Here is a 27,745-nt window from a genome sequence, read left to right on the forward strand (position 1 = left end):
TGGGCTCCGATGATGGCATGTAGTCTTGGTTTCTGTTGCTTGGGTTCCTGCGCTTGATCTCGCCATCAGATTATCTCTAGTGTTACTTTGTTCTGCTATTTCTGACAGTGGCTAGACTGTCCTATAAGCCTGTGTGTCAGGAGTGCTGTAGACCTGTTTTCCTCTCTTTCAGTCAGTTATGGGGACAGAGTGTTCTGCTTTCGGGTGTGTAGTTTTTCCTCTCTACAGGTCTTCAGCTGTTCCTGTGGGCCTGTGTCTTGAGTTCACCAGGCAGCTTTCTTGCAGCAGAAAATTTGGTCTTACCTGTGGTCCTGAGGCTCAGGTTTGCTCGTGGGGTGCTGCCCAGGGGCTCTCTGCAGCGGCAGCAACCAGGAAGACCTGTGCCGCCCCTTCCGGGAGCTTCAGTGCACCAGGGTTCCAGATGGTCTTTGGCTTTTTCCTCTGGCGTCCGAGATGTGTGTGCAGGGAGCAGTCTCTTCTGGTTTCCCAGGCTTGTCTGCCTCTCTGAAGGTTTAGCTCTCCCTCCCACGGGATTTGGGTGCAGAGAACTGTTTATCCAGTCTGTTTCCTTCAGGGTCCGGCGGGGTCTTGCCGCTCCTGGGTCCTCCCCCACGGGAGCCCAGAGGCCTTATACAGTTTCCTCTTGGGCCAGGGATGTGGGCAGGGGTGAGCAGTGTTGGTGGTCTCTTCCGCTCTGCAGCCTCAGGAGTGCCCACCTGACCAGGCGGTTGGGTTTCTCTCTCACCGGGTCTGGGAGCAGAGAGCTGCTGCGGGCCAGGATCCGCGGGTGGGGGACTTCCGGTAAACACAGAACGTGCTGGGTCCTAGAGAAATTCTGCTTCCGTGTGTCCCAAGCTCACCAGGCAGCTTTCTTGCAGCAGAAAATTTGGTCTTACCTGTAGTCCCGAGGCTCAGGTTTGCTCGTGGGGTGCTGCCCAGGGGCTCTCTGCAGCGGCAGCAACCAGCAATACATGCCTTTAATACCAGCACCCACAAGGTATTTTTGTTTTTGCTTTTGTTTTTGTTTTATTTCATTTCATAATTTCTGTAATTGTTGTTAGGATTCTTATTGTTTTCTTTGGTAATTTCCTCTAGCTATTCACTCTGTACCTAGAATGTGAAGCCCATGCTCTGCATGGTCCTGTTATTCATGTTAAGGATTTTATTCTTACCACCGATGCCACAGATGAACACAATATTTACTTTCTAATCAGGGAAACAGGCATAAAGAAGAGAGCTATGTAGTTTGGTCTCAGGTAAGCAGGCAATCAGGAGTGTTGGATGGCTTCCCAATGTTTTGGATTAGGTAAGCTTCTGTTATTGAGATGAAAGGCCCTTGCTGAAACCTTCAGTTTAGTAACAGAGAGCCTGTAAAGACTGAAAGAGTGGTTGCACCTTGAAGGTGAAGGCTGGCCCTTCAGTGCCTCTGCAGCCTGAGGCAGAGTAATTTTGGGAACACAAGAGCACTTGGCCAGAGATCATAGGGGACTGCATTTTGCTTGAGCCCTGAGACCTGGATGAGAGGAGGCCTCCACAGTCCTGATAAAGGGAAGCAGAGTCACATAGATGGGAGGGAACAATGGATCTGTGATCTACATGTTATCCACTTCATTTATCTTTGCTGTGTACATAGTATATGTAAACGACAAGGGCATCCTACTTTATCACATCTAGTCTCTCTAGATGTTAAAGCATGTGCAAGTGTAAACACAGTGGAGTTAGTTCAGCAATACATTGTGTCCCATTTTGTTAAAGACCTTTATTTTATTTCTATTTATATATTTTTTCTTTTTCACTTTACGTTCTGCTCACTGACTACTGATACTTAATTTTCTCTCCCACAATCCTTCCCCAATTCTCCTGGCACAGTCTTCTCTGAGTGTATGAGGGCCAACTGTCTCACTACCTCCCTTCTTTTAACAAAGCCTTCCCTGGGGTCATTGATGAGGATGCTGGTTTTGAATGCCTTGGACTTGGCTTTCTTCATGCTCCAGTTTGCTGGCTTTGAGAAGTTTGTGAAGAACTGTCTGTGAACTTGGTACTTCATCCAGATGGTACACAAGAGGCAGTGGTTTTGTTAATATTTTTGAGAGTATATTTCAATCAAACCTCTCCTACTAATATCCTAACAATGACAAAGGTAATGGGAGGCTACACATCTATTTCATTAGTTTTTAGTTTTCCTCAGACCAGCAGTGTAGAAGCCCACAAAGCTGGCAAAGTGAAGTGAGGTCACGCAGGGGTCCTAAGAGCATAGTCCTGCTTTCTTAGAGTAACTCCTAGGGACTTACCATATCCATACACCCGTAGCTCCATATGCACTGGACCCCAGTGAAGTGCTCAACATTCATTGCTTTTGCCACGCAGTTTGCCACAAATGTTAGAAATCTGAAAAGTTCAGGAAATTTGAAGGTGTGAATAACTCCCAGTGACTGGAGTAAGCTCAAACAGTCTGTGACAACGAAGAAATGATTAAGTATCCAAGAGAGAAGACCCTCACCAGGATCGTAGTCCTATTCCTGTAAGAAAATTTAATAATAAGGATTCAGGTGAAAAGATAAATTAGGATATCTAGGCCAAATATTTTATCCTCTGCCCTCAGGGTTGCAGCCATTCTGTCAGCCTTTCCTGGCCTCTCACAGGATCAGAGTTCTCACCTGGAAGCAGGAATATCTTGAAGGCACATAATACATATCCACAGACGACTCTTTGGGTACAAACTGACAGGCAACTTCAAGGCTTAAAGTTATTCTCTCTCTCTCTCTCTCTCTCTCTCAATCTCTCTGTCTCTCTCTCTCAGCTTGAGGCTGCACACACTCTCATTCTTTTGTGCACTCTGCCTTTTTTATTGCAGTTTTCTTTTCTCAAACTCCCACAATCATTCACACGTCTGTTCATTACCCTTTCATTCTCACACACACTCTTCATACACACCTCATACATATCTCACACACACCACATGCACTCTCCTTTCACGCACACACACAATCTTCATACACACCTCATACATATCTCACACACAGCACGTGCACTCTCCTGTCACGCACACACACAATCTTCATACACACCTCACATTCTCTCCTCACTCATTTTCAAATTCTCCTCTTATGCTCTCTCCCTGGCTCTCATATTTGTTCTTACATTTGCTCTGTGATTTACTCTCTCATTCACTCCCTCATGCACTCTCTCATTTACTCTTCACATGTTCTGTAGTTATTAATAATCCAAAAGCGGGTAGAAAAAAGAGCTTTTATAATCATTGCCAAATCAAATGCAAAGAATGACTAAATCCCACCAAGAACTAAGAATTACAACTGTTCCCCAAAGTTTCAGGCTTGCCCTATACCCAGGCCTGTGGTCAATATAATAATAATAATTGTAAACTTATCATGATTTAAACTTTAACCATTTACTTTTATACTTCAGAGTCCAAGCTCTGAGGTCAGCTAATTACATTTTCCTGTGACACTCTAATGATAAATGACATAGGCAAAACTGCCAGGCAGTGGCCAGAAAGAATCAAGGTAACCCTTAGCACACTAATTCCACTAGCGTTCTGTTCCTTGCACACAATGACTCTCATAAGGGTTCCAGTAGTTAGACTTAGTTTACTAGTATATTATTTTATATATTCTATACTTCCTTAACCAGTCTATAATATTATGTAAAACTTACTTCCTAACTTCAATAACTTTTTCCTTTCTTGGGGTCCCAATGTTGGCTCTAATTCATTTTCTCTCATTTTCTTCAAGCTGTCTTTGCAAGTAAAACCCAAATCTAGAACTACAATTCTGCAGTTATTACATTTTTTCCAAGATGAGAATACACAGTATGCACCTGGGCCACTAAGGCTGTGCTGTGCTGTGCCCCTATGCATCAATTTCCAATTGTCTAAGAATCATAACATCAAGGAACATCTAGTTTCACAGAATTCACCAGAGCAGAAGGAGAAAGAAGTAGGAAAGTCAGATATAATACAATAATTGTGCACACCAAGGCCAACTGATAGGCAGTCACACACAAATGAAATCTATACAGCCGTTGTCCAGGGCTAAGTTTTGGAGAAATGGAAACAACCAGTTTTTACAAAAAGCTACTGCGGGCTACTGAGATGTCTCCATTGTATGTTGTCCCCAGTATTAGCCAGAACTCAGACAACAAAGAGAGGTCAAAAGGATACAGATTGGAAAGGAAGAAGTCAAAATATCACTGTTGCACAGGATAGGGTAGTATACATGGGACACCCCAAAAGTTACAACAGAGAACTCCTAAGCCTGATAAACAACTTCAGCAAAGTGGTTGGGTATAAAATTAACTCAAACAAATCAGTAGCCTTCCTCTACACAAAAGATAAACAAGCTGAGAAAGAAATTAGGGAAATGACACCTTACATAGTAGTCCCAAATCATATAAAAATACCTCAGTGTCACTTTTATCAAACCAGTGAAAGATCTGTGTGACAAGAACTTCATGATATGAAGAAAGAAATTGAAGAAGATCTCAGAAAATGGAAAGATCTCCCATGTTCATGGCTGGCAGTATGAAGATAGTAAAAATGGCCATTTTCCCAAAGTGACCTACAGTTGCAATGCAATCTCCATCAAAATTCGATTCCAATTCTTCATAGGGTTAGACAGAACAATTTGCAAATTCATTTGGAATAACAAGTAACGCAGGATAGCTAAAACTATCCTCAACAATAAAAGGACTTCCCTGGGAATCACCATCCCTGAACTCAAGCAGTTTACAGAGCATTAGTGATAAAACTGTATGGTATTGGTACAGAGACAGGAAGATAGACCAGTGGAATAGAACTGCAGACCGAGAAATGAACCAGCACACCTATGGTCCCTTAATTTTTGACAAAGGAGACAAAAGCATCCAGTGGAAAAAGGATAGTATTTTTAGCAAAGGGTGCTGGTTCAAATGGAGGTGAGCATATGGAGGAGTACAAATCATCCCCTTCTTATTGCCCTGTGTAAAGCTTAAGTCCAGGTGGATCAAGGACCTCTACATCAAACCAGATCACTCAAACTAATAGAAGCAAAAGCGGGGAAGAATCTTGAACACATGGACACTGGAAAAAATTTCCTGAACAAAACACGAATGGCTTATGCTCTACGATCAAGAATAGACAAATGGGACCTCATAAAGCTACAAAGCTTCTGTAAGACAAAGGACACTGTGGTTAGGACAAAACAGCAACCAACAGATTGGGAAAAGACCTTTATAATCCTACAACTGATAGAGGGCTAATATCCCAAATATACAAAGAACTCATGAAGTTGGACTGCAGGGAGACTAATAACCCTATTAAAAATTGCAGTTCAGCGCTAAACAAAGAATTTATAGCTGAGGAATATGGAGTGGCTGAGAAGCACCAAAAGAAATGTTCAACATCTTTAGTTATGTGGGAAATGCAAATCAAACAACCCTGAGATTCCACCTCACACCAGTCTGAATGGCTAAGATAAAACACTCAGGCGACAGAAGATGCTTGCACGGATGTCAGAAAGAGGAACATTCCTCCATTGTTGGTGAGATTGCAGACTGGTACAACCATTCTGGATATCAGTCTGGAGGTTCCTCAGAAAATTAGACATTGCACTAGCTGAGGACCCACCTATACCTCTCTTGCACATATACCGAAAAGATGATCAAACATACAACAGGGCACATGCTCCACCATGTTCATAGCAGCCTTATTTATAATAGTCAGAAAATGAAAAGATCCCAAATGCCCTTCAACAGAGGAATGGGAACAGAAAGTGTGGTACATCTACACAATGGAGTACTACAGAGATATCAAAAACAATGACTTCATGAAATTCATAGGCAAAGAGAATGAACCAGAAAATATCATCCTGAGTGAGTTAACCCAATCACAAAAACACACACATGGTATGCACTCACTGATAAGTGGAATTTAGCCCAATTGCTCAAGTTCTCCAAGATTCACAGACCAAATGAAATTCAGGAAGGATGACCAAAATGCTGATTCTTCACTCCTTCCTTTAAGGAGAAGAAGAATCCCTATTGAAGGGATAGGGAGGCAAAGTTTAGAACAGAGCCTGGAGGAATGGCCATTCAGAGTCTACCCCACGAGTGGCCTATACATATACAGCCTCAAACTAGATAAGGTGGATGAAGCTAAGAAGTGCAGGCTGATAGGAACTGGATATAGATGTCTCCTGAGAGGCACAGCCAGATCATGTCAAATACAATGGCAAATGCTAGCAGCAAACCATTGATCTGAGAACTGGACCTCAGTTGGAGGAATTACAGAAAGATTGAAAGAGCTGAAGGGACTTGCAACCCCATAAGGACAACCATGCCTGCCAAGCAGAGTTTCCAGAGACTAAACCAATACCAATCACTATACAGGGACTGTGCCATGGCTCCATCTGCATGTGTATCAGAGGATGGTCTTCTTGGGCACAAATGGAATGAGCAGCCCTTGGTCCTAGGCTGGGAAAGTAGATGGCTGGTGAAGGGAATACTTTTATAGCAGAGGTGGAGGGCAATGGTATTCAGACTTATTTCTAGGAAAACAAGGAAGGAATAACATTTGAATTCGAAATGAAAAATATCCAACTAAAAATCAACAACAACAAAATGGTATTTTGAGCTTCGAATCAAAAAAAGCCACAGTCAGGAAACAGAGAATTGTATGCTTCTGGTTTTCTTCAAATATGATCAGGGCCCAGGTAGGTTCTGGGTCCAGGCTGAACCAAGCAGGTTCCTGCCACTGACTTCTCCTCTATTCCTGTTTCCAGAGGCATCATGCAGATTAATATTGGGCCAGAGATTCGGGCAGAGCTGGTCAGAAGTGGCTTTCTTTCCTGTGGTCTCAGGATTATCTGCATTCCTGGGTGATCAGCATTTTCTGCCCCGGGATTTGGGTGCAGGATTCCCGATGGCTTTAAACTCCCTTATACCATGTTTATATGTCCTGGGAGGTGTTACAGAAAAATTAATGTTTATCCTATTAATTTGGTCAAAACTCTCATCGACAGAGTATAATTTAGAGGTAACTATATATTTGACAGCAAGCATACACAGTGGGTAATGTATGCATGATGAAGTTGAAATTCAGAGTTGGAAACACAGTGCACAGTGACTGTATAAATTCCTGTGAATCTCAGTCTGACTGGGAAGTGATTTGATGCCCAGTCCCCATGAGAATGCAGAGATCCATCCCTCCCTGATAGCTGTGGGACTTCAGATGTTGACACTAATGATCAATAAAGAAGGTTCTTAAGAGTGAAGAGTTTGAGATTACTCCTTTATTGACCAGAATACATCCAATTTACTTGATAGTAACCAGATGCAGGTAGTCAATATATACAGTCTATATCCTTATCAAAATAGAAAAGCAAATGAAGAAAACAACAACAACAGATAAATAACAAATCTTCAAATGAATAGAAGGAAAACCAAATAACCAAAACAATTAAAAATTAACCAAACTTTAAATAGAGGAATTGCACTAAGCATTTTTTGCTGCTCCTTTTGCAGAATAGACTTATAGCCTGTGGCTTGCCTTGGAGACATAGTAGACAAGCAGTTAGTGATGGTAATAATCTTTTCAAGAGGAGTGGAAGTAGGTCTGTTTTGTTGGAGTGGGGGTATTAAGGAAAAAGCCATCCAACACTGAGTAGAAATTATATTACAGACTTTGTCCCAATTCTGTCCAATATTGTGAACTGATCTCCATGAAACTCTTCTGGATGACCCACCAGGACAAGTACAAATTTACATGTGCACAGTCTTTCTGGATGACCAGCAGCTCTTGATTGATGTGCATCAGCACTTCTCTGAGTCCCTCAAAAAGTGTACACTTGCTGGAGAGAGGCATGGTGAAAATACAGCGTATTCAATCCAAAGAAATCAAACTACAGGAGGAAAATGCAGTCCACAGTTGCTATGGACATTACAGGTGAGATGCAATAGTGGTGTATTTGCTGTGCACACTTAGTTCTCCTCCTGTAGCTCTTCTCTCCAAGGGAGATCTTGTCCTGGACTGTGTCATGTTCGAGTTTCTGCTGGAGAATTTCCGACCTAGCAGAGCAAGGGAAAAAAAGGTTTAGTGAGTGGTTGTCAATTCGGCTCTCCCTCATATATCAGCTCTATTCAGTTGGACAATCCAGCATGACCTGTCAGCTGAGGTCAGTCCCTGCATCCCCAAGTGTCCTAGAGTACCTGCGCTTGGATTTATATCTCACCTTTCAAACTGTTAGAATTTGAACTGTGGACTATGCACTGTACTGGGATTAAGAGAAAAATGAGCATTTTTTTCCCACTGGTCCAGGTATATGACATTGAATAATAACATTGTAGCTATGTCTGAATCTCAGTTCAAGAGAGGTATGAGCAACCTAGAATACCATGTGGATTCCTTCTGGAGAACATGCCCAGAATTGAGGTGAAATTTCTGATTATGTTAGCACTGAAGGAACCCGTCTAGTTTCTATTTGTAACCACTGAGTCTGCAAATACACAGGGAAGCCATCTCACATCAAATCCATGGGAATTGCATAGATCCTGTAATCACTGAGAATGTGCTCCATGCAAATCTTCCCAGCGTACACATGGACATTAAAGGTGATTGTGATGTAGAAACAGAACAGCACCCCAGTAAGTCTATGGCTAGTGTAAGGCAATTTGTGAGAGGACAGAAGAGAAAATGTCCTCAGATATTTCCGGAGAGATCACAGGAAGAAAGGAGTAGAACATAGCAAGAAATCCAGAGGATCATATATATTGTTTCATGGGCAAAATTCACATGAACTGTACCAGAACAATACTCTGAGTAGATCTTTAACTGCCTGAGGCTGAAATCCAGGTGGGGTGGTCATCCACCCAAAAAGGGTATTTATATAGGGAAGGATATTCAAATGGCTTCTTCCAGCCTGTGTTCCTACCTGAACATTAATGCTTAATGTAAAGATTCCCCAGGATTCGCTGGAGGCATAAAAAAAAATGTTGAGTGGGATATGTACATAGTGGCCAGAGCCTATAGACAGCTCAGTCAGTGATGTGCTGTCCTCCCATAAACCGTCATAGAGTCAGGGTTCTTTTTCCATTAACAATCTGGCTTAGCAAGTCCCAAAGGCTGTGTAGAGCTGTCTTGTTGCTCAGCAAAGGATCATATATTGGTGGTGGACTAGACTCTTGTTCTTGTTCACTCTTTCAGACTTTCCCCAAAGTGTGCAACTTCTTCTAATCGGAGCTGTCTTTACCATAGCCTGAGTGACTTCATGCCCAAAGCTAGAATCATAGGAAATCTCCATAACCAGGATCCAAATCAACAAATTTTCTCCCCGTAATGTGATTGCTCCAAAGATAATTTGAATAAGTAAGTAAAAGCTTGCATGGATTATCTCACACTGAACAGAATCTATGGAAGGGCTCCATCGTATGGTACACTTTTACTCCTTGGCTGATGGACGTCTGGATAGATTCTCCTTCAAGGTTACTCTGGGACGACTACAACATTGATGCTCCCAGTTGCAATGGCAATACCTACTCCTTGTTGTGGAATCACTGGGTTAACTAAAACTTCTGTTCCACTTTCTGAACATGGCTTCTCATAGGGCTACCTGTTCTTACACTGTCAGACCCATTTGAAGCTCATCATTTCTCCTAACCCATTGAGGCTGAAATTAACTGAGAGAAAATGATGTTGATTGACAGCACTTGCAGAATGCTACACAGATAACATAGAGGAGCGCTTTGGATTATCTGTGCACCTAAAGGGGTCCCTGAAACTGCCCTGTTCTTGCACCACAGCATAGCTATGGGGCTTTTTCTGGATGACGATACAATTCCAAGCAACTCAAATTCTCAATGAATAAAATCCAAGCCAAACTCCCAGGGGAAGTTGTAGTGTGCCAAGGTAGCTCGAAAGAAATGGTAGCAGGCAATGTGAAAAGCAACCTTGGAGAAGACACAGTGAGTGACATAACCTTCCAATGGGCTTTCACAATTCACAAAGAACAGAGAAGCAGAATAAACTCATGGATTTTTCTAGAGAAGCCTTGCCCTTACCTCCCAGTACTCCATTCCTTTGATGTGCTCCAAAGGATTTCAATGCAGATCAGTAGTTTTGCCCCTAATCACTTGAAAATCTAACTTTACAGGTGTTTTTGTGTCCTCGTTTTGGGGGTTGCATTTCTAAAGGATTTTATTGTCCTGCTTCTACACCATAACAAAAAGGGACCTGCAAGCTCTACGCCTGTACCATTTGTTACTCCTGTGAAACATGACTCACTTGAACATATTTCCACTCCTCCCCCAGACTTCACAAGATAATTCATTCTGAAATTTTTGGAAACAATAAATTAGTAATTTAAGTGTCCTTTTCCTGTACAGAGCTAGATGGAGATGCCAAATGACTGGGCAGCTCTATTTCATGTTTCATGGATGTAAAGTGAACGCTTAGAGTACTTTTCTCATGAAACTTGGAAATAGAGGGAAACACACGTTCACTATTGCAAACACACACACACACACATATACCCACACACACACACCACACAGACACACACACACACAAACACACACAAACACAGACACCCAGATACACACTCACATGCACAAATGAAAACTTTGCTCTTATGCAGCACATTTCCTGTTGAGTGAGGAATTAGTGGGAACAATGCTGTGTACAAGTCTCTTAGACTCAAGCAATATGTGCTGCTCTGACCTGTACTCATTTCCACTTCAGGAAACCTTTCTATGCAGATACTTGCTGGTCCGATAAGTAAGTTACATGTTCTGCACAGATAGCCTAAACAACACAACATCAAATCCCCAAGAGAGAAATTTCTAGGAAAAGACTCCATCAAGCTCTATGCTGACTCATCATAGGCCCCTTACTAAAACTACCCTGTTTCCTTCATAGAAGTCTTTGGAAGCACCAGAGAAGACAGTAACTCATGGTCAGTTCCGAGGAACATTTGATCACATTAGAGTTCCTGTGATATAAAAACAACCTCAATGTCAGTCAGTAAAAGGCTAAATAAATAACATACAGTGAATTTTCTGAAATGCAGCACTGTGTACAATATTGGGAGGGAATCTATCTTGAAAGAATGCAGTGCCCATGATATAGTCAGCAAAGCAATGTCAGCAGAGGGTTGCACTCTAGGATTCCATGCAAGATCATGGGGAAGCCAATAAGACAATACAGAATCTTTCCGGGGGATAACTCTGTTCAGGTAAAGTAAAGAAATCTAATCCTTATTTTTAAAATAGCTAAATGGTTTAAGAATGTGTTGAGACAAATAAGAGAGGGGGCTCCACTAGGAACTGGATGAATGATGCAAAGACTGCTGGCCAGCACAAAACAGGAAGCTTCATGTTTGTTGAGAGACCTAGGCTTAAAGGACTAAGTTAGATAATGACTGGACAAAACTGCATGTCATGAACTGGCCTCCCCGCGTGCTCCCTAAGATGCAGGTCAGCACAGCAATGCACCTTTCTTGGTGAGAATTGGGGGTACATACGGATAACTTTGTTCTTGAAGTCTCAAGTCTCTCATGCCAACCCTCAGCCTTTGAGAAACCTTTTCCACATCCTTGCTCTTCTAACCAGCTTCAGGTTGTAAGGCCCAGTTATGAACTCTCAGGGGCACTCAAGTAAGACAGGATTGACATACTGATACACAGGCTCTGTAGTTACCCAAGATCTATGAAGCATGAAGTCACCGTCTTCATATATAGGGACATGAGGGGAGGAAGAACAAAAGCCACCACAAATGACAATGAGAACCATTTCTTTGGCATTTCCACCAGGCTCTCCTCCTTGAAAACTACTTACTTCCTGAGTCTCACACGATCCTGAAAATAAAATGAGCTCCAGGCTTTTGCTTCATCCCTCAAAGCCCTGTTCTAGTCTAAAGAGGGGTTCCCACATAGCACCCTCCATACATAATGGCATGTAGTGCTGTGCTGTGTGATCAACCTATCTCCCTTAATGAAGTGCAGATTCTCGAAGAGGAGGAGCATTTGCTTTCCAACATGCAGTTTCTTGAAAAGGGGCTATCTCCACAGAAAGCCTTGTAAACCATCACATGAATGAACACTTGGATGAGACCTAGGTCAGGACATGGATCAGTCAATAGACAGTTACATTGGTTTGTCTATGATTATGGTAAGACATGAGAACAACCTGACCCTGAGGCCTAACCCTACCTGCTGTTGCTTGGCTCTGGGGTCACAGATGTTCATTCCGGCCTCTTCACAGAACCTCTTTGTCTCCACAGAGGATGCTGGCAGTTCAGTCTGCTCCACCAGCAGTTTTCTCTTCTCATTCAGCAAAATCTGTATATTGTTCTCCAATTGAGCTTGTTCACGCAGGAGCTGGGATTGCCTGATGCTGAACCACAAACAAACAATGGTAAATCCCAGCCAGCTTCTATTTGCCTGTCACTCCTGCAAGTCCAGTCATCCCTTCAAGGGCCCTCATCCCCAGAAATCACCAGAATAGAGCCACACTATACAAGTTAGCACCAATTAGAGGAGGTCAAATCCAGAGGATACATTCCTTGTGAATCAAAGTACTTCTGAAAATCCTGACACTAAGACGGTTTATATAAATCAAGGAAGAAGAGATGGTCCATATGGGTGCTTATATGTCCATAGTATGCTGAAAACATCTTCACGGAGTGGGGAAATCCCCTCTGAGGGGTGGTTGAAGATCCAATAGCTGTATAATCTTTCCATGTGTTTCTCATGGATCATAGACATCCTGTCAGAGTTCTAGAGATTCAGAGTTGATTGATATTCCCATTATGGTGCAAACCTTTTCTATCTTGAGGATCTTTAATGGGGAAAATAACAATTGGAGGGTCTTCTACACCCTTCACATGTAGGACAACTGAGTCCAAGAGCTACAAATCTAAGACCCTTGCCACAAGGCAGGCTTCTTTTTAAGAGTCAGACACTACAGAACCAGAGCCCTGACTTTGGTTCAAAGTCACACAGGACAGAAGCATTCCCTGCCTAGTGCTGGGTTCTCATCTCTGTCAGCGACTCACCGGTAGGAACTGTTCACTTGTATGAGCTCCTTGTACCTCTCCATGGCATCACTTATTGAGTTGGTCATCATTTGCATAGCCATCATTCTCATCTCATGTTCAGATTGAAGGACTGGCAATTCGACATCCAGCCTGGGTTAGGTCATGGCCAAAGGAACAAATAACATTTTGAACTCATGATTTCAGAATTAGGTGAAATGTAAATAAAAAATATATAATAAAACAGTTCAAATTCAAGGAATGGTGGAAGGGAAGAAAGTGGCAAACTCAAAAACCAGACCAAAACCCAAGAGTGAGACTCAATCCACAGAAAATATTTCCATGTACATAAGCAAACATTTGTTTTGATATAAGGACTCCTTGGAATCTTGGGGAGATATGGTTCTGCAAAGACTCACTATATAGGAGAGGGCAGAGCCTGAGAGCTGCCTGTTTGGGAATAACAACGGTCAAGACCACAGTGACCATTTCTAGGTCACAATGAACAATCCCTGGATAGTTAAAAAAATAAAAAACTAAAGATCAAAGCAGGTGAAACAAATTAGGTAAAATCAGACTGTTCTCTCGTTTACTTAAACTCAGTATGTACCACATACTTGCTCCTTCAAAGTATTTGTACTGGTTAAGTTTATTATCCTGGGCACAGGACAACAGAGCCAAGGGACCAATTGGAGGGACCTGAGCTTCAAGAGCTGGCCAGGTGAGCATGATGGAATTGACTAGTTCAGGAAGAAGATTCCTCCAGTCTGTGCCACAGCTTTGGGCCCAAGAGAAAGCTGTGATGGCATTTCTCTTGTTTTGAATACTCAATCCTTGGTTTCTATTGTTACATGAATTCTCAGAGGGCATAAATATGTTTGACAGGGAAGAGGATTTATAGCACCTCCTCCCCTCAGGAGAGTCCTGTGTGCCACCAAGGTATACAGAAGGAGCAAAGTGCTCTGTAGATCAATGTGGGCCTCCACGTACTCATCACTATCATGACCTGCAAACTGTCCATCACACAAATTCTCAGACCCCATCAAAGGTCCCAGACGTCCTGATCCTGAGTAAAACACCAACAAATACATCCACATATATACATACCAACCCATATCCAAAAACATTTAGAATGCCAACTACATCCATGGAGGTGCCATAGAATCAGTGTATAATGAACAAATTCAGAGGAAAAGAGTGATGACCTGCAGGCATTTCATTCACACACACACTTGCAGTAAGTGTGACCAGGTCCTTCCAGCTGTTGACAGAACCAATGCATCTCCAACCACCTCAGGCTCAACTACAAAACAGGTTAACCCCAAACACACAGCACCTAGCTTATCTCACAAGCTAATGCATGCCAAGTCTCCTTAAAATCCAGGATGAGAGGTGAAACTCTCTCGTGCTATGAGGAAATCTTGGGTTAGCAGAGAGAGAGCACAAGACAGTGAACAGGTTACTGGGCATAATGATTACCTGTGGTCCCAATCATCATAGATATAAAGGTCCAGGATTTGGTAAAGTTCATCCCTCTCGAATTGACACTTCTGGATTTCAAATTTGAGTTCCTCCAGTTCCTTTAGACACTCCACTTGCTGACTTATGACACTTTGGGATGATGCCTTCCTACCAAAACCTGTAGATAGATAAACCCAAGTTAATTTGCATATTTGATGGCCCATGGGAGGAAAAGACCATTCCGAATACCAAAAGGCAGTTGAGGAAGATGAAATGGTAGACTGGGTGAATCCCAAAATAGCAGAAAAGCTATTTTGAAGCTGGACTTTAAGCTATGACCCTCTTCCCAACCTCTAATGCCATACACGTGCCACACTCACTATTATAGGACCCCTGGCACTGAGAGTTATAACCTGACTGAGACATAAACATCTGGGATAATGTTATCTCATATCAGATGTGGTGCAGTTAATCCTGGAGTTCATAATGCTTAGCTCCATCAAGCTCTAATCATCTATGTTCCAGTCCAAAGTGTCTGAGAACTCAATTCATGACTAGGGGTGCATCCTTCCTTGTTCTCACCATAGAGACTTATGTAACCTACAGTAATCTAGAGGATGAAGTTCTTCAACTCCCAACCATGGATGGTCACATTGTTAATCTCACAGTGCCTCCTCCTGCCATTCCTTGACATTCACAGTTAAAAAACTTCAAGAAAAGACACTGAAGGCTTACCACTTTATGTCTTTCAAATTTAAGATTAGGAACTCCTGACTCTTGGTTTGCCTTTGAGAAATCCCAAGGCTCCTGCTTGTAAGGCCTAGCCTTAGAAGGCACATCTCAAACCTACCTCCTTGAGGATGTTCCCCAACTCTGCCCAGGACTCACCAGGCCTTCCCCAGAATGATTTCCTCCTTCCTGTTTCACTAGAGAGGGGGTCAGCTTCCCTCTGACCTGGTATGGTCTCTCCTTGATCTCCCCTTTCCTTCCGAAATAGCCTGAGCAGCTGGCGAAACATGCCTGCTTGTGAACCCAAAGGGAACTGAAGAAAGATCCCAAAGGCAGTTGGTGTCACCACAACACTGGTGACATCACAGAAGATTCTAGGGATCTCTTAGATACAATAGATTGCCCAGTGAAGTGCTTACTGGTGATGTCACTGGAAAGTTCTATGGCCTACCTACTAACCAGCTCTCCCCACACTGATGAATTTCTCTGGGGACCCTTTCCTCCAGTCTCCCATGTGTCACTGGGAATACCATTTGGCAACCTCTATTTCAAAGCTAGATATGTCTCTCTGCTTCATTAAAAGTCAACAATGCTTTTGCTGGGGAGGGCTGCTTACAACCCTGAATTTGAGAGCAGATTTTTCTTAGCACCCAAATCTCTAGGGACCAAGGAGGAGGGAGACTTTACTTAAAAGTAAATCTACTACTTGAGACAATGCATGTGACACACATTTCCATTCCTAAGGTTTTCCCTTTTTCTGGAGGCCAATATATTTCTTCTATACCTCTGAGTGTATAAAACCTGGAAATATTTGCTTACTGTGCAGTCCTTGAAAGCCGACATTGTTTCCATTTACATATCCATGTATTTCACAAAATCAATGGTCTATAATCCTATTTCTTTTGCAATAAAAACTCCTTTTCCATGGGAACATAGTGATCAACTACAGGGCATATATAAAAGAATAAGTTTCTGTCCCTTTTATATATTATGTAGGATATCTTCCTTTTCTCAAATATAACAAGACAATTAAATTGGACATCAGTGAGCAAATGTCAACCTGGACCTTGTGTTACTACATTGTAACTACGTAGCCATCACTTTTACAATATCATTCTTCCTGAATAGCCAAGTCCAGGCATGAGAATATTGGGGGCTGCACCATGATCTTTTACTTCTAGCAAACATAACAATCAGGAGAACGGGAAGGGAGTGGAATGGCGTGAGGTCAGGTTGAAGCTCAATTTTAATGGGTCCATAAGTTCTGGAGGGTGTCCATTTGGCATTGTGATATGTGGATTCTGTCTTCTTATCCTAGGTTTTATAATCCCACCTGAATGTGTGCTATAATGCCACCCAACCTCACAGATGTAAGAGTGAAAATCATGTATGACGTTTCTGGGAAGAACTCTGCCTTTTACTACCATCTGGAGTTATACAACATCACTATACAAAGCTCAGAAGAGAGGGGTGCAGATGTGCGGGCCTTAGAAGTTGAGGATCTTTTCTTCTGATTAAGCCACTTGTTTTTCCTATGTAATTTTTCCCTTGCTCTTTTACTAATGGTGGCTGACTTCTTTCCTGGCCTGAGGTAGACTGGAGTCCAATCTTGTGGATTACTGAACCTTCTATTTTTGAGATGACAGGCCCACCAAGGGTCCTACTGCATACAGAAGGTGTGAATAATTCTCAGGGGCTGGAGTAAGTTAAAAACGTCTGTGACAACAAAGAACTGATTAAGAAAACAAGAGCCCAGCTGCTCATCAAGATCACAGTTGTATGATAGTAAGAAAATGTGAATAGGCATCAGGTGAAAAGATAAATTAATTAGGAGGTCATAGGCCTAGAAGGGTTATCCTTTGCTCTCAGTGGAGCTGCCCTTCTTTCTGCCATTCCTCGCCCTCTGCCACAGGACCAGAGACTTCCCCAGACAACTGGCTGGCCTTGCCAAAGACCTGGCAGGGCTTCTCCCTGCAGAATAGGACATGTAGAGTCCTTGAGGACTCACCAAGAGGTCTCCTCCACACAGGTTCCTTGTTGTCAAAGGGAAATGTTCCTGCAGAATCCTGCCATGGCAGCAGGAATTTCAACCTGGCTGCTCTTGGTCCAGCTCACTGGGTGCAGGCCTGAGGCCCAGGGGTATCTGGGGAAAGAAGCAGCACACACTACCTCACAGCTCTCTCTTTGTTGGATGCAACTGCTAGGACTGTGATAGGATTTTTGTTTCTTTGTGTGTTTATTAGAAATACCTACAAAGCTGATTAAAGTTGTAACATGCCTTCATACCCAGAATGCAGAATGTTTTTAAATCATTGTTGTTCCTGTTTTATGTTTGGATTTTGTTCTTTAATCCCCTCAGGAAATTTCCCTGTGCTTAGAATGTTAAGCACATGCTCTGGAGGGATCGATTATTCAAGTTAGGCAAAGCTTTTGTTCTCACCATCATTCCACAGATGATGCCATTACTTACTTTCAAATAAGAAAACAGTCATAGAAAAGTAAATTAACCTGTAAGCTATCACAGAAGAAACACATCATGATTGTGGAATGGTAACCCAGTATTTTGTATTTCCTAAGTTATTTTTATTTTAAACTTTTTTATTGGATTTTTTGGGGTACATTTCATTTTTTTTAAATCCTTAAAGGTATCTTTTATTCCTCTCCTCCCACTTACAAGGTGGAATTTCACCTGTGATTGTTAGTCCAGATAGTTTGGTCAATGGCTTAGATATCACCTTGGCCTAGTTTCCTTGGCATAAGCTGAGTTAGAAGCAGACTCAAAGATTCAGGACCAACAAATAATGAATTCCACTACATCTGGATCCCCAGCCTCACAGCCAGGAAGGGACTGGATTTCCATTCACTATTTAAAAAGATGCAGTTCATTAACATGTAAAAAAATTTCTCAAGTATATTAAAGTGTTTACCATGATCATACAGTTTTTCAAATACCTGGCATTCATCTTTTTCCAAATCCTAAAATTTCTTTCTTATTCACATTTTTTGATTATTTTTTGGCATTAGTATCATTTTTTTAAATTTTAGTTTTTTTAATAGATATATATGTTTTATTCAAACGTTATTCCCTTTCCCAGCTTTTGGTCCATAAACCCCCCTGCCGTGCCCTCTCCCATATATATGGTCCCCCAATCCATGCCACTTAGAAACCCCTTCCCGGATATTTCCCTGCACTCAGGGTCCAACCTTGTTAAGAACAAGGGCTTCCCCTTCCACAGGTGCCCCAACAAGGCTATTCTCTCCTACATATGCAGTTGGACCCCTGGGTCAGTCCACGTATAGTCTTTTGCTAGTGGTTTATTTGGTTGGCATTGCTGTTCTTATGGGGTTGCAAGCCCTTCAGCTCTTTGAATCCTTCCTCTAATTCCCATAAATGGCGTCCTGCTCTCAGTTCACTAGTTTACTGCCAGCACTGACCTCTTTATTTGAAATGCTCTGCATGTGTCTCTCAGTGGAGATGTATATCCAGTCCCTTTCAGTAAGCACTTTTTAGCTTCATCAATCTTACCTAGTTTTGGTGGCTGTATATACATGGGCCACATGTGGGGCAGGCTCTGAATGGCTGTTCCTTCAGGCTCTGCTTTAGATTTGGCCTCCATATCCCCTCCTATGGATACTTTTGTTCCCCATTTTAAGAAGGTGTGGGAACATCTGCACTTTGGTCATCCTTTTCTTGAGTTTCCTGAGATCTGTAGATTGCATCTTGGGTAATTTGAGGTTTTGGTCAATATCCACTTATCAATGAGTACATACTGTCAATGAGGGGTGCTGAGAATCTGGACGAGAATGGGGGACAAGAGACGTGACGAAGGACTCCAAGACAAGAGTCTGATCAAGGCGACAATTTTATTTTTCCCCAAGGCTGAATTTGTACCATAAAAAGGGTAACAGAGAGAGGAGAGAAGTAAAAAACAATTACCCACACCAAGGACACAATATTCATGTGGTCAGGGAATCGGCTGATGTTGACAGGTTGTCAGAAAGTTCACAGGTTTGTCATATCTATTAGTCAGCAGGATGTTGGTTTTTCAGAAAGGTTACAGGTCATGACATTGGGTATCTTAACGTCACACGTTATCATATGATTATTCATCTTGACCACCACATTTGTATTAGTCTTCTGCAGCTGGCTGGGGATTTTCCATGAACCCAGTCATACTTAATGGTAACCATAATAATAACATCAATAATGGAGGGCTTCAAGGCCATCGCTACCAAGAGCATACCAAGTGTGTTTTTCTGTGATTGGATTACCTCACTGTGGATGATATTTTCTAGTTTTTTCCATTTGCCTATGAATTGAACGTAGTCATTGTTTTTGATAGCTGAGTGGTACTCCATTGTGTAGATGTACCACATTTTTCGAATCCATTCCTCTGTTGAAGGGCATCTGGGTTCACTTCAGGTTCTGGCTATTATGAATAAGGCTGCTATAAACTCAGTGGATCATATGTGTTTGTTTTATGTTGGAGTATCTTTTGGGTATATGCCCAGGACAGGTATAGCTGTGTGCTCAGGTAGTGCAATGTCCAATTTTCTGAGGAACCTTCCGACTGATTTCCAGAGTGCTTGTACCAGTTTGCCATCCCAGCAACAATGGAGGAGTGTTCCTCTTTCTCCACATCCTCACCAGCATCTGTTGTCACCTGAGTTTTTGATCTTAGCCATCCTGACTGGTGTGATGGGAGATGTTTAATAGCAGTTTCTATGTCTTTATGAGTTACGGGTTTGTTTCGAAGGTATATTTATTCCTGATTTAACTGTGGTACCTGGTATCTGTATAGAAAATTGTCCATTTCCTCTACATTTTCCAGTTTTGTTGAATATACGTTTTTGTAGTAGGATTTGATGATCTTTTTAATTTCTTCAGATTTTGCTGTTATGTCTCCCTTTTATTTCTGATTTTATTAATTTGGATACACTCTCTGTGCCCTCTGGTTAGTATGGCTAAGCGTTTATTTATCTTGTTGATTTTCTCAAAGAACCAGCTCCTGGGTTTGCTGATTCTTTTGATACTCGGTTATGTTTCTTCTTGTTTGATTTCAGCCCTGAGTTTGATTATTTCCTGCTTTCTACTTCTCTAGGGTTTATTTAATTTTTTCTAGAGCTTTTAGGTGTGCTGTGAAGCTGCTGAAATATGCTCTCTCTTGTTTCTTTTTGCAGGCACTCAGAGCTATGATTTTTCCTCTTAGCGCTGCTTTTATTGTGTCCCATAAGTTTCAGTATGTTGTATCTTCATTTTCATTTACTTCTAAGAAATCTTTAATTTTTTTCTTATGTCTCCAATGACCAACCAAGTTGTCATTGACTTCAACTTCCATGTATATGTGGGCTTTCTGTCCTATTTGTTGTTATTGATCAGTAGCCTTAGTCCGTGGTTTTTTGATAGGATACATGGGATTATTTCTATCTTCCTGTATCTGTTGAGGCCTGTTTTGTGACCGATTATATGGAAAAGGTACTGTGGGATGCTGAGAAGAAGGTATATCCTTTGGTTTTAGGGTGGAGTGTTCTATAAATATATGTTAAATACATTTGGTTCATAACTTCTGTTAGTCTTTCTATGTCTCTGTTTAATTTCTGTTTCCCTGATCTGTCCATTGATTAAAGTAGGGTGTTTAAATCTCCTACTATTATTGTTTGTGGTGCAAAGTATGATTTTTTTGAGCTTTAGAAAGGTTTCTCATTGTTTAGGGACACAACTGCTATATACTTGACAAATATAGCAATCACGCAGAACATCTGTAGAAAGCCTGTGACCGTTGGCCATATGAGGATGAGTGTCTTTCAAATATCATCATGATTTTTGGTAAGATCTTCCCTGTAATTGGTGGCATGGCTTCCCACAAACATGGTCCAGTTGTCTAAAATCTACTCCTTGGTAAGAATCTTTTTTTATCTGACTCATACACCAGATGCCAGAACTCACCCTGTGCATGGTCATAGTCCTGAGGGAGGATCCAGTGGCGAATCTCATCCTAGTCCAGCTTCCCATCCTTGTTCAGATCTGGGAAATCATTGAACTGCTCCCCAGACAAAACCAAGTCTGTCTCAGGGCAATTGTCCTCGTGAGAAAAAGATGTTCACAATGTACTCATCCTGGTCCACAAAACCATCCCCGTTCTTGTCGATATCCTCCAGGGTTTCCAGAACTACAATCTCCTTCATATGTTCTAAATCCTCTTAGTGTAGAAAAGCAATGAACCCGTCCTGAGTAGCTGTCAGGTCACCGTCAAGGCCTTAAACCTCCTCTCATCTCATGGAGGCAACTTTTTAAAGTTGTGATGATCAGAGCTATCTTGGAATTCAGCAAGGTTAACCAGGTAGTAGCCATAGTTGGCCTGATTGTATTCTTCCCAGGAGATCTTTTCGTATATGTATCCCAATCCTTCCAGAGTTTAGCCACATTATGGTTGATGTATCTTTTCTGTACCTGTTTGATCCAAACTTTCAGGTCTTCAGTAGTAACAAGGCCACCTCCATCACTGTCAATTGGATCAACAATTTTCCCCAGCCTCTCCTGCTCTCGTCCAGGCTTACTATCAAAGGTCTTGGAGTCCTCCTTGCCCAGGAAGTCCTCATGATTGTACAGGAAGCTGTCTTAATCCTCTGGTGGCCACTCACCCAGCTCTGAATCGGGACAAACCATGTGCTCCTTGCTCATCATGCTCTTGGCCCTGAACACCAGGACCAGTGCCAGCAGCATCCCATGGGGAGTCCCAGGCTGACACCATACACCACAGTCGTGATCAAAGGGAGGCAGCAGGGAAGGAGGTGCTCAGAGCATCCTTAGCCGCTGTCCATCCCCAGAGAGGGCTTTTGTTACATTTCAAATGTTATCCCTTTTCCTGGTTTCCCATCCACTAAACCCCTTATAACACGCCTCCCCCTTCTACTGTGAGGGTGTTACCACCCACCCAAACTCCCAGGCCGACCTGCCTCCCTGTTCTGGTTTCCTCTATACTGGGGCATAAAGCCTTGACAAGACCAAGGGCTTCTCCTCCCATTTGTGCCCAAGAAGGCCATTCTCTTCTACATATGCAGCTGTAGCCATGGGTCTGTCCATGTGTACTCTTTGGATGGTGGTTTAGGCCCTGGGTGCTCTGGGTGTTTCTTACTGTTGTTCTTATGTGGCTGTAAACCCCTTCAGCTCCCTCAATCCTTTCTCTTAACTCTCCATTTGGGACCCTGTTTTCAGCTAAATGGTTGACTGCAAGCATCTGCCTCTGTATTTGTCATGCTCTTTACCCCACTCTTTTGAGCAGATCACCACAGAGCAACAAAGATGTATTGTCTTGGCGTGATGATGTATAGACAAATAGTTGATTTCTTAATTCCTAATGATGGTTCTATAAGAATTCCTAAATTAGATTAGTAATTTTAAGCTTTTATAATAGGACTGCTATTATGTTTTCTCTGGTGATCAAAATTGCATTGAGATCTCTTCTATACTTAAAGTGTCATGAGTGAATTGCTTCTCCAATACCAAGGAGGCATCTACAAATTAGAGCCCATCCTAAGAGGGTATAAACCAATTAACCAAAGTTCATAAAAGGAGAACAAATCATTTACTATAGGTGCATGGACTGAACATAAATAACTGACTGGATTTGCCTATAGGTAATTTCACTTATTTTTTTCTCATAAAAATTACAGCTTTTAACTCTCCATGAATGTGCAGAGCTGGTGACAGATGGTGACTGTTTATCCTGAGGATTACTCTTCATGGATATGCATGTAAACATTCTCTGTCGTAAACTGATTATCCAACTTATGATTTGAATTCCTGTGCAAACTTGTGGTGAACATTTCACCATGTGATGCTGTGTTAAGAAAGATATACAAATACTGAGTACAAAGAGAGAGAAGCTTTTTAGACAGAACTGAACTGAAGAGAACAGAACTCAAGAAGAACTTAGAAGTAAAGGCACAGCGTTGAGAGGAAGGCCTTGAGAGTAAGGAAATTATTGTGTCATAAGAGCAAGAGGAAAGGAGATAAGAAGAAGAGAGCAAGGAGAACCTCTTTAGTCAAACTTTATGGAGGGAAACTTTTGTCTTTTAGGAAAACTGAAGAACTTAGAAATAAAGGTTAAAATCACTGCTCTTCAGCCTTCAGTCAGGCTCACTGGCTAGCCTGTGCTCTTCAGTCAGGTTCACTGGCTAGCCTCTGCTCTTCAGTCAGGCTCACTGGCTAGCCTGTGCTCTTCAGTCAGACTCACTGGCTAGCCTCCGCTCTTCATTCAGGCTCACTGGCTAGCCTCTGCTCTTCAGTCAGGCTCACTGGCTAGCCTCTGCTCTTCAGCCTGGCTCACTGGCTAGCCTCTGCTCTTCAGTCAGGCTCACTGGTTAGCCTCTGCTCTTCAGTCAGGCTCACTGGCTAGCCTCTGCTCTTCATTCAGGCTCACTGGCTAGCCTCTGCTCTTCAGTCAGGCTCACTGGCTAGCCTCTGCTCTTCAGCCTGGCTCACTGGCTAGCCTCTGCTCTTCAGACTGGCTCACTGGCTAGCCTCTGCTCTTCAGTCAGGCTCACTGGCTAGCCTCTGCTCCTCAGTCAGGCTCACTGGCTAGACTCTCCTCTTCAGCTGGGCTCACTGGCCGATGGAGCCCTAGCACATTGCTTAACCATCTGCTCATGACTGCGTGACTACGCTGACCACCTGACCGCCCTGACTTCTTAAAGTCATTCTCTAGAAAGAGCACAAGAAACCAAAGAGAAACACCGCAGCAAACTTTTCCCATGGGCTTTGCTTAACCTTAAGTGCTTTCATTATTTCTTTAAAAGAGTGAAATATAATTTAGGCTATTTATATGTCCAAGAGAGCTGTGCAGTAGTCATTGCTTTAGGGAATTTGGTGCTAAATCAAAAGATTCCTTTATTCTATTACGATGTTATCTGTATGCTGTACGATGTATGTTTAGAAAACACAAAACTAAATTCCTAAATCTAGATGTTTTAAGACATCAGCTCATGGAGAAACATATCTGCTTACCTATCTAGACTGGCCTTTTTTGCTATACTGCAGGTAAAATCAATTTTCCACACTAATTCCATGATTTTCAAGAATGATTAAGAGTAAAATATGTTGAACATAATGGCCAGAAAGGGGGTTCTGTCAAGTTGTCTTATGTGGGTCAAGATACCAAGCTATAACTGGTCAACCTAAAACCACCTGTTCCCAAAACTAACAGAACTTACAGAAAATACATACTTTCTTATCATTCCTCCTCCCCAATGGTCAGTGATTTATTGAGCACCTAATACGATCCTAGCACTGTGCATCTAAGGGTGTAATGGTGAATAAAAAGCTTAATAAAAAGCCTCATTAAGTAATAAAGAAAAATGAAACATAACTTTGAAACTCAGAATTCAATATAAGAAAACCACCATTTCTTTAACTGGTGATTTCTGAAAACTTCATCATTTTTTCCATGGGCTTCTACAGTAATGATACTCAGTCTTGATTTTGTAAGTCACAAAAAGCAAGTCACACTTCTTTCTTGGCTCCCACAACTGTCAAAGAGAACAACACTGTCACTGTCCATTTCGCTTCCCTATCAATCCTGCTATGGATGGTAATGAATTCCAGTCTTTTCAATGTGAAAACAGGCCACCACTTGAGGGGAAAGGTTATTAAAATTACCCAAAACCGTATATTCTCTAAAATTTTCACATAGCATTTTACTGATATCACAATGTAAATTCACCACAAATATTTATCCAATGAAAATATTGAATAGCTCTGCAAATAGGAGCGATAATCATATATACTTGAAAACAACTATCATGGAAACAAATGACGTAATAGGAGAAAAGTTACATCACTAAAAAGTACAGAAGGAGCAAAAAAGACACTACATTTCTTGGTTTGAAAGTTAGGTGATACACTTGATCTCTAAAGACAGGCAATGTACTTGATTTTTAAGCCCTTCAACTGTGCCCTGTCCACACAGAAACTACAGTAGATGACAATCTTTTGTAAGATTTATTGATTTATATGTGAGACCATGCAGCTGTCTTCAGACACAACAGAAGAGGGCATCAGTACTCCTTACAGATGGTTGTGAGCCATCATGTGGTCGCGGGCATTTGAACTCAGGACCTCTGGAAGAACACTTGGTGCTCTTACCCATTGAGCCATCTCTCCAGCCCTCACAATGGCCTCTTACACAGCATCACAGTGGTCTATTTCACTAGATGGCTCCAGGGTGATAACAGAGAAACTTTCACAGTTCCTGAGCACTTCTGAGTTCAAACACCACCAGTGCCCAATCTGTGCTGTTGGCACATTCTGACCTTCTCCTAAGGGTTGTCAGCCACAAAAGGGACGGGTTAGCACCAGACAGCATTCATTGCCCAATCCTAAAAACCCCCTCGATTCTGAAAAAGCCACATTCCATGCTTGCTCCAAATTTGAGGAAGCCAAATGGTTGATCTGGCTCAAGGCTCCTCTTTTCTTAGCTCATCAACTTTCTTCTTCCACTTCTTGTCACAAGAAGTATGTTTTTATGCTGCAACTACACTGCAGTGTTTGAAGGAAACCACCATAAACTCTGGGTGTCACCTCTTGAAATTTAAAATTCACAAAACAATTCATGGCTTTCTAATCAGCACCATGGAAAATAAACAAAAACAAGAAAACCATTCCAAAGGAACTTGCTGATCTGGAGGCCTGCTCATAGCAGGCAGGAAAGAATTAAATTATGCAGAACTGTAATCTGCATAAATTGCCTGAGGTTTTAAGAAAATATATTCCCACGATCCCCATCCTTTAACATAGAATGAAAACATTACAGGGAGTGTGCCACCAGGCTAAGCTGCCTCTGAAAAGCCTGTCCTGCCCTGGCAGGTACAGGCCATTTAATTCTAAGTCAATCTAGAGAGAGGTGACAGCCCCAAGTTGCTCTGGGGATGTCAGAGCACAGCTCTCATGCACACTCCGATCACCTCTCCATTCTTTCCCAATGCCATAGGCTTTCCAATCCCTGCTTCAGCTCTCCATACATCCCTGAACCCTCCCTTCCCCTACCCAATGGGCTCACTTTGCATTGCCTCCTTCTGCCACTGCTTTCCCAGGGCTGGGGTGGGGGCGGCCCAGAAGGAGCCTTAGGAGGGACGCGGGTCTCCTATGTACCTTGATGATGCTGCTCTTAAGGTGCAGACCGCCCTGCTTGAGGCTTGCTGTCCCTGGGGAGCAGACCGGAGGTCGGGCTAGGGGTCCGCGCGGGCGCCAGGCCTCCAGGTTCCCTGGCAGGACTAGCCTTGGCTTCTTCCCTGGACACTGCAAGGGTGGAGTCGCCGTTGGAAACCCCGCCACTGTCTTAGCGCGACCTCCCGTGGCCGAGGTGACCCCCAACGCCGTTACCGCCCCCTTCTCTGTCAGCTTCTTCTGATTTTTCTTTTCATTTTTTTCTTTTCTCTTTTTGTTCGCGACGTGGCGCCTGAGAAGAGCTCGCCTCCAGGAAGGAGGACATCGTGCAGGCAGAATCACGTCTGGGCCCTGCCGGGGTCGGAGAGGGAGAGAGAGGAGTCAGCTTGGGCGGCGGCGCCCCGACTGCCGGCACCCGCGGAAGGAAAACTCGCCCAGGCACACGCGCTGCTGCCGGCGCCAAATATAACGCGAGCGCCCCGCCCCCTCAGGCCCCGCGCTCACCCACGAGCTCCGCGTGCCCTGAGGCCCGGCTCGGGCGCGGTCGAGCGGCGGGGTGGGAAGGACACGTGTGCCCACTCCGTGGCGCAGACAACACCCGGAGGCAGGACAAGGGGAGGCGCGTGGTGTGGAGCTCCGGGCTCCGCTCAGGCCTGTCAGTCCCCTCTCAGGGCCCGCTGAGGCCGGGGCGGCTTCTTCGGGCCTCCAGGCCCACTGTGACCAACCTGAGGCCATCACAGCCGGAGCTTCCTGGTGCCCCAGGCTGGAGGCTTGGGCATGGCAAGCATGGCAATTGTGGTTGCCACTCTCCTAGGCCGGTTCAGCAGGGCACAAGCCACCACCTGCTGTCCTCGCCTGAAGGCATCTTGATGGGGCTGAGAGCCCACATCCAGCAGGCGAGCCTCAGTGCTCAGGGCCATGGTCTTGGGTCTGCACCTTGTTGCCAGCCCCTCACACATATGGCAGCATCACACACATGGCTCCTTCTACCAACCGCCACTAATTACCATTTGGACATTCCATTACAGTGTTCTCAAGAAGAAAGATTGTAAACAAACACAAAAAGAATGAAATTTAAAATCTTTTTTATCAGGTTGGAGAGATGGCTTGGTGGTTAAGAGCGCTGCTTCTCCATTGCTCACAAGTTCAATTCCCAGCAACCACATGGTGACCCACAACTATCTGTAGTGGGATCCAATGCCCTCTTCTGTCTGAAGCTCTCTTCTGACATTCAGGCACACTCGCAGAGTGCTCATGTACATAAATAAATAAATCTTTAAAAATAAAGCCTTCTAATCAGTTAATGTATCTACATCTAGAAGCTAGAAAAGGGTCACAGCAATATTAAAAATAACTCAGAAATAGTAAAG

At 43.0% G+C, this 27,745-nt stretch overlaps 1 protein-coding gene across 3 annotated transcripts; it reads right to left on the minus strand.

Annotated features, from left to right (window-relative positions):
• Positions 1-7,271: 7,271 nt before the first annotated feature.
• LOC134480487 (uncharacterized) lies at positions 7,272-27,324 on the minus strand. 3 transcript variants are annotated; one of them, XM_063267987.1, is made up of 6 exons: positions 26,361-27,314; positions 18,738-19,005; positions 14,501-14,660; positions 13,043-13,174; positions 12,198-12,381; positions 7,272-8,061 (listed from the first exon to the last, which is right to left on the minus strand). In XM_063267987.1, exons 2-6 carry the CDS (start codon positions 18,826-18,828, stop codon positions 8,029-8,031), a joined length of 600 nt encoding a protein of 199 aa, XP_063124057.1. In that variant the 5' UTR covers positions 18,829-19,005; positions 26,361-27,314; the 3' UTR covers positions 7,272-8,028. The 3 variants fall into 3 exon arrangements, 2 of the variants coding, with proteins under 2 accessions (XP_063124057.1, XP_063124056.1); XM_063267986.1 differs by lacking the exons at positions 18,738-19,005; positions 26,361-27,314 and adding an exon at positions 15,371-18,731; XR_010054919.1 differs by lacking the exons at positions 7,272-8,061; positions 18,738-19,005 and having other exon boundaries at positions 12,287-14,660; positions 26,361-27,324.
• Positions 27,325-27,745: the final 421 nt, after the last annotated feature.

This window comes from Rattus norvegicus, chromosome 9, assembly GCF_036323735.1.
Source record: "Rattus norvegicus strain BN/NHsdMcwi chromosome 9, GRCr8, whole genome shotgun sequence".
NCBI lineage: Eukaryota > Metazoa > Chordata > Mammalia > Rodentia > Muridae > Rattus > Rattus norvegicus.

Excerpts from the sequence above, each read along its gene's own strand:
- LOC134480487 (XM_063267986.1), bottom strand. The coding sequence starts at position 15,500 with ATGTTTCGCCAGCTGCTCAGGCTATTTCGGAAGGAAAGGGGAGATCAA. Across the intron at positions 12,382-13,042 it reads CAAGTGAACAGTTCCTACCG|CATCAGGCAATCCCAGCTCC; the intron begins GTGAGTCGCTGA and ends TTTGTGGTTCAG. Across the intron at positions 8,062-12,197 it reads CCAGAGCCAAGCAACAGCAG|GTCGGAAATTCTCCAGCAGA; the intron begins GTAGGGTTAGGC and ends TTGCTCTGCTAG.